The 10,667-nt window shown below is 33.5% G+C and overlaps 2 protein-coding genes across 2 annotated transcripts; both read left to right on the plus strand.

The window, feature by feature from the left end:
* The first annotated feature begins 668 nt into the window (after nucleotides 1–668).
* LOC144835702 (uncharacterized) lies at nucleotides 669–2,009 on the plus strand. The gene is made up of 2 exons (XM_078690771.1): nucleotides 669–748; nucleotides 958–2,009. The coding sequence occupies exon 2, from the start codon at nucleotides 960–962 to the stop codon at nucleotides 1,782–1,784; it is 825 nt and encodes a 274-aa protein (XP_078546897.1). The 5' UTR covers nucleotides 669–748; nucleotides 958–959; the 3' UTR covers nucleotides 1,785–2,009.
* Nucleotides 2,010–3,038: 1,029 nt separating this feature from the next.
* LOC144834873 (protein-lysine N-methyltransferase SMYD4-like) lies at nucleotides 3,039–9,142 on the plus strand. The gene is made up of 15 exons (XM_078689845.1): nucleotides 3,039–3,062; nucleotides 3,483–3,634; nucleotides 4,050–4,139; nucleotides 4,389–4,512; nucleotides 4,771–4,889; nucleotides 5,008–5,132; nucleotides 5,216–5,321; nucleotides 5,416–5,634; nucleotides 5,718–6,034; nucleotides 6,306–6,379; nucleotides 6,769–6,935; nucleotides 7,088–7,154; nucleotides 7,620–7,733; nucleotides 8,464–8,587; nucleotides 8,742–9,142. Exons 2-15 carry the CDS (start codon nucleotides 3,500–3,502, stop codon nucleotides 8,872–8,874), a joined length of 1,914 nt encoding a protein of 637 aa, XP_078545971.1. The 5' UTR covers nucleotides 3,039–3,062; nucleotides 3,483–3,499; the 3' UTR covers nucleotides 8,875–9,142.
* Nucleotides 9,143–10,667: the final 1,525 nt, after the last annotated feature.

The following is a 10,667-nucleotide window of genomic DNA, read 5'->3' on the forward strand; positions in this document are numbered from 1 at the left end:
TAAATATGGATTGTATGCTAAATGCGTAACGTATGAATGCTTGCTGACTGTATGTCGGGGCGACGGTGGCGCAACAATGACGCACGCATAAAAAGTATTACAAATTGATCCACCTCACTAATTAGAGGTGAGATACCTTTTATAAAATGCGTTCGCATTGTACTGTTAAATATAAATTAAGTACTTACTATAAATCGAATACTATTGTACAACAGGGTTTGTCAAATATGCTTAATATGGTCATTTTGTCTTTTTCATTAATGTTGACATATCCCGTATAAACACAATTATGTTACATCAAATTATTACCTTGGAAATTGTGTTTTTTTTTAAATAAAAACAACAAACTTGCAAAACAGTTACTTTTTTATTATGTTGTTTTCATGAACGCAGATTAGGTCTGGATTTATTTTATAACCATATCATTGGTTAATATCTAAAGCTCTGTCTACACTATCAAATTTGTGCCCAAATATGGTAGTGATATACCCAAGTATGGTAGTGGTATGACATTATCATGTCCATGTACAGGTATGTAGGTGCAGGCATACATAACATGTTGCCCTACCAGCACTCGAAATCAAATACCTTAATAAATTTATATGATCAGAAACTGCCTGCTAAAATCAAGTAAAGAGTCCTATGTTAAACATTTACACGACCATTTACATTGAAAGCAGTACTACTTCAAGAAAACAGAGAAACCTGTGAAGTTTGTATATCAAAATTTGAGATTCTAAGGTAACAGGTAATAAATAGTATGTAAATATGAGGTTGTAAGCAAAATACAAGGCCGTAGCGAGAGGTTAAAAACAGACGAGGCAAAGATACTTTAAATATAATTATAAATACGACGAGCTGTACTGGGGAATTGGGGTGGGTGGTGAAAACTTAAAATTTTTGACAAATTTTATTTACTTAATCTGTTTAATTAATAAGTTTAATTTTCGTTTATAGCCATGTCTAAACCGGAGCAAGTACGTGTAATCGTCTGGTCTACTCCACGTTCTCTCTCCACTGCGTTTTTAAAGAGCATGTCTACGTTTGAGAACGCGGAAATCTTCCAAGAGCCGTTTGTGTCTGCAGCTCTTTTTGGACCAGACAGGGACAAGAAAACTATTACAGATGAAATGAATGCAGTAGTAGAAAACTTCAGTAGCAGCGAATACACATTTGAAGGCGTGAAAGCGATGTTAGAGCAGGAATACCCTGATAAAGATGTTGTCTTTTCCAAGGATGGTGGGTTGTTTATTCATGGACACTTTGATAAGATTCCCTCCGGCTTCAAACACATATTTTTGACAAGAAAACCTAGTAAAGTGTTAGCTTCGACACAAAAAATGATAGATAGCATGAACGGTGAGGCCCATTTGTCCTGTAGACCAAACCTGCCCGGGACACCTCACCGTCAGTTATTAGAGACAGCAGAGCATGTGCGGGATAATTTAAACCAAGCGCCGGTGGTCATTGATGCAGACGATCTTCAGATGAAACCACAAGAAGTCATGCGTGCATATTGTGAACAAGTTGGTTTACCGTTTTCTGAGAAGATGATGACTTGGAAAAAAGGACCTGATCCAAGATGGAGACAATCGCCATTTAAGAAGATGACATGTGAGATGACGACAGCAAATCATGGTAAGGCTTTTAATAGTACAGGTTTTGACAAGCACATACCGAGTCCAGAACCTGCTTTGGAGGAAATGGATGAAGTTACAAGAACCATGGTGATGAAGGCACAACCTTACTATGACAAATTAATGACAATGAAATTGAACATATAGTGCAATTTGCTGAAGATAAACATGCCTAAAGTTTATGTAGGCCTACAAAAATTTTGAACAGTAAAATATTTACTTATATAGAATTGATTTATACTCAAATGATGCATTGAAGTCAACCAGGTTTACTATAGGTCTAGCCTATAATATGACATGCATCATTTATGTATATTTATTTTTATTATACCAACAAATTCTGAATTATGAGTGAACAGAGAAAATCACTTAATATACATTTATTGTATTAAAGTACTTCTTTAATTGGGTAATCATAATCTCACTCCATGATTTTAATTTTAATGTTTAGATGTAATCTTCTAAAATATCATTAATGAATAAATACTAATCACAATGAAACACAAATATGTGTGTACGGTGTATTTAATTGAGTTGATTTGACACTGATGACAACTAAACAGCAACAAGTTTGACGTGCATGACATTGAACCTCTATATGATGACGCTGCTGACGATTCAAGTCTTACATTAAAAGTAGTTTAGATAACACTTACCTTTATAGAGTTCTCGAGTCTGGAACTCCCATTAATGTTAAGACACTTGAAAAGGCATGTGATTATAGTCAATATCATTCCTCATTATCATAATCATCCGGTAATTTACCATTGCCCCCTGCCTCATATCATATTTTAAAATTATAATTACCATCGTTTCATTTTCATTCCTGTTGCAATATCGCCGTCTTCATCTTTCCTTACTGGGAACGACTACGACCAGTACAACATCATCGACTTGGCCTAGGCATGGAGGAAAGCTCCATGGCCTAGACCAAAAACTAAGACCGTTCCCAATGATGTTAAGTACATACATCAAATGGCTGCTGTTCGAATGGCCTAGCTAAGCAATCTAACATGTAACAAGTATTTTAAAGATGTGCATTAGAAAAGTGTATATATTTATGTATTTAAAAACAGTAAATTCAACTCACTTTTTCTGCGTGCTCAATGATTACCGCGATGCTCCGTGTCAAATTTAGATCGTCTGCCTTTCCAAACAATCCAGTGATCTGATTGGCCAATAGTTGTCCACGCGTCCTACTCAATTACCTATTATATGTTTTATTTATCTTTTTGTATCTATTATAGACAAATGAAATTATGCTATGATAGGGAAAAAGGAAGGGAAAATACGAACCCGGGATCAGAAACCCGGCTCTACTGTGTGGACTCTTCTTAAGTTCAAACTTAGAGGACAGCTAGAGGGCGCTAGATGTTTTAGTTCAAAATGTAAACATTGGTATGTTGGTGGTATAAACAAAATACAGTAGTTTTAGGCTTATTGTAGTTAAATTTACTATTTTTGTCATGGCCAATTAATAAATCTATCAAACTCAATACCAATTAATAATTAATAATTATTGTTGAATACGTCTTTATATATTTATTGATAGGCCTACAATAGACTATATAAATAGGCTAACTAGGCTAGGCCCATCTTGTTGTGCCTTATTATTTGTGGCCAGACAATTAGACCAAGTAGGTAAGTCCTAAACTAGTAGTAGGTAGCCATACACAGTGAAGGAATAAAGCTGATCACTCCGGCCAACATTCGCCATAGACACCGGTTAACCCATTCACACATAAAAGGAGATGAAAAAAGTGTAAGCCGCAGTGAATAGGGATGGGCTTTTGTCGCCGAGTATTGAAATCTGTATCAATTTTTATTTCAAACTTTTTTTTATAGAGCGCTCAGATGTAGACATGGCTGGTGTAACACCGATTTGCGAAACATCATCTGGTAACAAATGTGAAAAGTCTTCCAACGCATTGAGGTTGAAAGGAAACGCACATTATCAAAAGAGACAATTTAACGAAGCACTGAAGAATTATAATCAGGTAAAGCATGTGGTGAGATTGAATATCATTTACGACCAATTTTAAATGCTATATCTACCTAACCTCTACATAAACTGAACTTAACACACTACAATCTCCTCCACTTAAAAACAGGCTGATTTCAATGGATGGATACCAAATTTTACACTTCTGGTCTAAGCTAAACACCTATATTTTAAAAATAACCCAAAGCTCTCTCTACACTATCAAACTACAAACAAAAATAAAGTGTGATGCCCAAATAGTGATACGATAATATCATGTCCATATATGGGCACATCACATTTTGTTGTCACATAAAGTATGATAGTGTAGACAGAGCTTTTTAGACATTCACATTTCTAGGCATTGTTTTACCACAATATATTGCAGGTTTATAAATATAACTAACAAATTGCAAAATATTGATCACCAGGCGATATTACTAGCACCACATGATGGAAGTGAACTCGCACTGGGATTTGCAAATCGATCAGCTCTCTTTTATGAAACTAGCAACTGGAAGGTAAAGCTCTGTCTACACTATCAAACTTTATGTGATGTGCCTATATATGGACATGATGATGTCATATCACTATCATATTTTGTCATGTCACTACCATATTTGGGCACACTTTTTTTTTTGTCAAACTAGTTTGATAGTGTACACAGAGCGTAAGTAGTGTATTACAAATTAAAATGTCATCAAACATAATTGTTTACAAATCATTTCTGTTTGTAAGGTGTTGATAAAATATATATATTTTTCATCTAGGGCTGCTTACAAGATGTAGAACATGCCTTGCACCATCGTTACCCTGCGGAGAAACAATATAAATTGTTGAAAAGGAAGGCACAGTGTTTGATACAACTAGAAAGATATCAAGAAGTATCAGAAAGTATGTTTTATACAATCTCACTTTCTAGCTTAAGTTCTGTCTACGCTATCAAATGTGACAACAAAATGATGTGCCCATATATGGACATATCACTACCATATTTGGGCACATCACACTTTTTTTGTCAGACTAGTTTGATAGTGTAGACAGGGCTTTAAATAGAGATACCATTAATTTTGGGCATGACAAATTAAAAAGCAGTAACCAGAAGTGACACCAGTGTAACGTTAGTGTGAACTATTATTACTTTTGCCACAGCACTACAGGTTGCTAAAGATGAAGCCAATATAAGTATGATTATAGAATCAGATGAAATATGTGGGGCTACGAGTAATGTTGCCATCAAGTACAATAATGTGAGAGGAAGACATCTGGTAGTAAGTTCAACTTCAACAAATAATTTATGTAAATTTATTTGAAAAGTATATTGCAGATACATGCTGCTTGTTACTGTACATATGTTGTTAACTTGAACCTAAGCTTTTATTTCCATAGGCAAAGATAAAGATTCCGGCAGGTAGTACGATTATCAAAGAGAAGCCATATACAGGTGTTTTGTTACCAGAGTTCCACAACACACACTGTCACCAGTGCTTTACACCAACAGACGCACCAATTCCGTAAATATATTTTTGATTTATTCTACTATTTATGAACCATAATGGCATGGATTCATCTGAATTAAATTTTATTTTATTTCTAGCTGTTCATTATGTAGCAGAGTCAGGTATTGCAGTGATGAATGTCAACAGAGTTCAATGACCTTATACCACTGGGCCGAATGCCCATATTCGAACTTGCTTGAAGAGGTACTGTAAGAGGAGCTACTGTATGTTAATTTGTAAAGCATATTTAAATATACCATAAATTTATTATATTGTGTTTTCTATAATGTTCCTATAGGTTGGAGTATATGCACATTTAAGTTATAGAATCCTTGTAGTCTCTGGGGTACAGACCGTTAAAGGCCAGCATAATGATACTAAAGTCTGCATGGAGACTATCAAGTCAATTCCTGGATGTTCAAGTAGTGGGTGTTACTATGGAAACTACCAATCTGTATGGAATCTAGTGACTAATGAGAACATGCATCCATCTGAAGATATCGAACATTTTCGGAAGGTAGTTTATTAGCAACTTTTTTTTTAAGTTTGTAAATTTATTTAATAATCTATGTACCTAATGTGTTAATTTCTTTCATGTAGATATCATCTGAACTTATACACAAAACAATAGATCATCTCCTAGGTAGTAAAACCTGGACACCAGAATCATGTGAGATGTTAGATAAGTCACATGACCAAGAAAAATCATGTCTTATTGGTCAGCTTCAAAGTGCCCATACTCGCCATTGGCTACAATTGTATTGTAACGCTCAGGCTGTAACAATAATTGTGCCATCAGATATACAACGAGAAGGAAGACACGATGTTGCAGATGTTGAACAAAGAAGACTGGCCACAGCTGTGTTTCCAACCACAAGTCTGCTAAACCACTCTTGTAAACCTAATGTGATTGTGAGGTAAAACAAAATATTTAGTAAAATTGTTTTAAGTTAATCCTATCCTCCACTCATTGAATTGCAAGAATTGAAAGTGTTCAATAATGATTCTCCCATTGGAAAACCGGCTGCTATATTCTCTTCTTGGTAAGAATTCTTATTGCAATTTGGAGATCCTGTCTTGATCAGTGAGAGAGCGAGAGTTTACATAAGTTAGTCACAAACTATGTGTAACCTAGCCCCAATGTAGTTAGGCAGTCACCAGCCTACTTTCTGGTTTTCAATATTTCAGTTTTAAAGATGATGAAATTACTGTGAGATCCATTACAACAATAGAAACAGATGAAGAAATTCTCCATTGCTATGGTGAGTTCACTCCTATTCAGTCAACATCAAAGATTGGAGTTGACTTGATAAAATGGTGTATGCATGTTGTATCCAACTACTGTAGTACATTTTGCCCAGGCTTACATTGTTTTTAGATCGCAGGCTCAATAAGGTCTTATTCATGTTAGACACACGAAATATGTATTATGACCACTAATAATGGCCGCACTGATAAAAACCTAGCCTATTTTGTGAAGAACCCCTTGTTCATTGGACATTAAGGGGACATTTTCCTGTGAATGTTGTTTCCTGCAATGTTTTTACACTATGCCCAATTCCCATGCAGGGACCCCTATTATAATAGGGATTCTACTGTAGGTTTACAGAAAATACAAAATTGTTAAAATAGTTGAATGCTTCTTTTTCAGGCCCTCATTATAAACGCATGAAGAAGGCAGAACGACAAAAAGCTCTGAAGAAGCAGTATAACTTTGAGTGTAACTGTGATGCTTGCAGACTTGATGACTCAAACGCTGATAATGATCTAAAGCAAGAAACTATCAAAGAGAATTCTAACAAGAAAAACATAAAAATGGTGAATTTAAATTACAATGTATTTACAAGAGAGTATCACTGCAAAACATCAAAGTCATATTTTTATTGTTTTCTGCAATATATTTTTTAAATATATAAAAATAAGTACAAAAGAAAACTTTTGTATACAATTGTTTTTATTCAATTGTTTAGGAATTGTCAAAGTCAATGGATATGTTTTCAAAAGCCAATCAGATGTTAGAAGAAAATAAAATTGAAGGTAAAGGCAATTTAAATTTTATAATTTATCATTGTTTCAGATCGTAAAGTAACATAAGAGAACATCATATTACCTGTATGTCATTGGTGTAATTCACCCCTTATTTGGAGATAATAATAATGACTACCTCACATAAAGTGCAGAAAATTAACAAAATAATGTTGTAATTGTAGTTTTGCGTCAGGGAGTTGAGTAATTAGATGAAAACAAAACTACAATTACAATCCTGTTGGTGCAGTACCCGCTGCTTACTTGGGCTCGAATCTAACCACTAGCCATCAGCGCAAGCCCGGTGGTCTAGAGGAATGAACGCCAGGCTAGTGATCTGGAGGTCGTGGGTTCGAGTCCCACCCGAGAACTACTTGCGAATTTATCCACAAGTATTCTCAAATGTACTTAGTATAAAGTACAAATTACGTCAGAGTAGGGCAAAACATCTAATTACAAAATAATGTTGTTTTGCAGATTCTTTAGCGTTACTGTTGCAGTGTTGTGAAATACAGACATTATATCTTGATAAATATCACAAAAACCTTGGCCAAACACAAGACAGTATTGCGAGGTGTTATGTTTTATTAGGTAAGATGCAACTACCATTAATTACTCTCATTAATTACTCTCATATAAGCCTCATCCCTTCAATATAACAGTTTCTGGATTATTGCAGTAGAGGTATGTCAGAGTATTTGCAAGGTGCTATGTTTTATTAGGTAAGATGCAACTACCATTAATGACTCCCATATAAGCCTCATCCCTTCAACATGAGCAGTAGAGATATGCCAGATTATTTTTAAGTTAATGTATACACAAAATACAGTGATGGATGAAGATTTTGTGTGTGTTTTCTTTTGCATTGTAATTTAGGGAAAGCTGTGTAAACTAGAACTCATGCCTATGAGATATGCTCATGGAGCTATAAAATCTAATTTTATAGCTCCATGATATGCTAATTGATTTAAAATAATAATAAATATATTTATGTTGATATAAAGTTTACGGTACACCACATATATTTAGTTCTGAAAATACCTAGTCTCTCAACGTTTTGATCAATATACTTTGATCATCCTCAGGTGTGAGAATGCAGAAAGTCCTGGAATATAAGTGAAATTGGGTGGGACTGATTTGAAAGCTAAAACAATGGCAAGGTTCACAGTGTGAAAGATTGAAACAAAATATGTTTATGTTATATCATAGTCCAGTAATAAAAAATGCAGATTTATGTAAATAAAATAATAAATACATTTCTGCAGTGACCTCTGACCTGAAGGATTACAAATCCTATTCAGTGTTGTTCTTTTCAATATAGGTGATATGAGTTCAGCTGTTAAGTATCTGAAGCTAAGCATAGCTAATGTGGAGAAGTGGTTTGGACCTGATAGTATAGAATTTGCCAATGAATTGCATAAACTTGCTAGTATACTATTTAACATGTAAGTATTGTTTAGTCTGACTGTACAGAGATCTTTATTTTAATATTTTTCCATCCCCCTTACATTACACCCGGCTTCCTCAATATGCTCCATCTCATCGCTTTAGTTCCTCAGACAAGTCGTAAATATCGTTCTAAAACTCTTAATATTTTAGGCGAGATGTTGAAGGTGCCATGGCAACAATCAATAGATGTTTACCAGTCCTTGTCTGTCACTATGGTAACAATCATGAATCTGTAAACGAGTTACTAGAAATGAAATCAACTCTTGAACACTTTGCATTATGAACGTCTACTTCTACTTTATGAGAAACAATTGACGAAACAGTACTGTCGCAACGGTTGTTTTTTAAAACTTGGATGTAGAGTCTTGATGCAATATTTTTTTAAAGTTTTGTCCACACTATCAAACTAGTTTGACAAAAAAAGTGTGATGTGCCCAAATATGGTAGTGATATGATTAAATATGGTAGTGATATGACAGCATCGTGTCCATATATGGGCACACCACATTTTTTAGTCACATAAAGTTTGATAGTGTAGACAGAGCTGAAAAGGCGATTTTTATTTGACTGAATAAAGAGAAAAAAAATCGAAATGAGTCAGTTTCCAATACATCTTTATTTGAGATCTTGCATCATATTGTTCACTTTAACAGCCATAGAGGGCGCACTCCCTGTCAAAGCGAAGCAAAATGAATATTTGCACATGTTTTGAGAGACAATCCCAAACAATATTTACAAATTATATTAAGACTACTTTTTTTGGTCTTAAAGAAATTATAAATTTTTTGTAAAATATTTTAACTAGTTTAATTCTGAAATGTTTTATTTCCAAACAAGAAAATATGAATTTATTCACTTCAAATAAGATATTAGAATTTAATTACCAAAACTAATTTAATATTTTTAACAATACAGCTTCGTAGAAGCTAATTTTTAGAAAAATAATATAATATTGCTTTTTTAAATCTCATAATACGTATATAGACATGTACTATTATATAACCATAAAATAGATATAATTCTGGTAATTTTTTTAGTACTTAAATTAAAAGACAAATAATACACTTGTTCTAGTTAACTATTTGCCAACTTTAGTATTGGGGTAGTAATAAAATTGGCAGTTAAGAGTCTGTACTTAAAATCACAATTACAGGCGGTCTCAACATAGAGATATTATATAGTATGGTATAAAACATTTAACTTTTTTTCAAATAATGTTGTTATCACAACAAATGTAATGGTGTTTCCAAAAAGTTGCCATTCCTATACAGCTATTTTGCTTATTTTGCAACTCAAATCGAGATCAAATTTGGATTTATTTTTTTTCTATATTAAGGATTATTTTATGGTCTTAATTCATATCTGAACTGTAATTCTTTATTTGGAAAAAATGTTTTCAAATCTCTATTGATACATTGATGCTATAAAGACTTTGTTAAATATAGTCACTATTCAGGGGACACTTTGTTGTGTACCAAAGGTAGGTGTCACCATAATAAAGGTTTTAATGTATTAATTTTGCTTAAAAATATCAATATTATGAATTATAATCTTTCAGAAGAGAACAAGATTATATAAATTTCATATTTGATAAAGATCAAAAGGCTTGGTGGGGCAAATGACGACAGGGAGTAGTAGTAAATTATTACACCAATTGCTAGAATAAATAATATAACTATTATACAACAAAAATTAATTCAATAAGAATTTTGCTATCTCAGTCAGATTTACCATCTGAAGAAGATAATTACCAGCAAAATATAATTGATGGTAAAAGCAAGATAAACATAGTACTTAGAATGTGTGAATTTCGCGTTTACATTTTACAGATTTCCACAAATTGGATTCAAAACCAAATTAAAGTATTGTTTAAATTTTTCTTTGGCTGCTTTTAAATTTCTTAGCTGCTAAAACCATGACAGCCATTTTGCTGTTACAGTTAATATATTGCATACATGTGTAAAAAATCTGGTAAATATAAATAAAACAAAATATACGACATATAATATTTATCATCACAGAGAGGGGACTGAGCTGAGCTAAGACTTTGAATTCAGTTCCCATTCCCAAATGATT

Source organism: Antedon bifida, chromosome 2 (genome assembly GCF_963402885.1).
Source record: "Antedon bifida chromosome 2, ecAntBifi1.1, whole genome shotgun sequence".
Taxonomy (NCBI): Eukaryota; Metazoa; Echinodermata; class Crinoidea; order Comatulida; family Antedonidae; genus Antedon; species Antedon bifida.

What these genes read in the sequence shown, in the direction of transcription:
- LOC144834873 (XM_078689845.1), top strand. Translation starts at nt 3,500, where the DNA reads ATGGCTGGTGTAACACCGATTTGCGAAACATCATCTGGTAACAAATGT. An exon ending in ACAAGAAAAACATAAAAATG is followed by an intron (nt 6,936 to 7,087) that starts GTGAATTTAAAT and finishes TCAATTGTTTAG; the next exon opens with GAATTGTCAAAGTCAATGGA. An exon ending in AGAAGAAAATAAAATTGAAG is followed by an intron (nt 7,155 to 7,619) that starts GTAAAGGCAATT and finishes GTTGTTTTGCAG; the next exon opens with ATTCTTTAGCGTTACTGTTG.
- LOC144835702 (XM_078690771.1), top strand. Translation starts at nt 960, where the DNA reads ATGTCTAAACCGGAGCAAGTACGTGTAATCGTCTGGTCTACTCCACGT.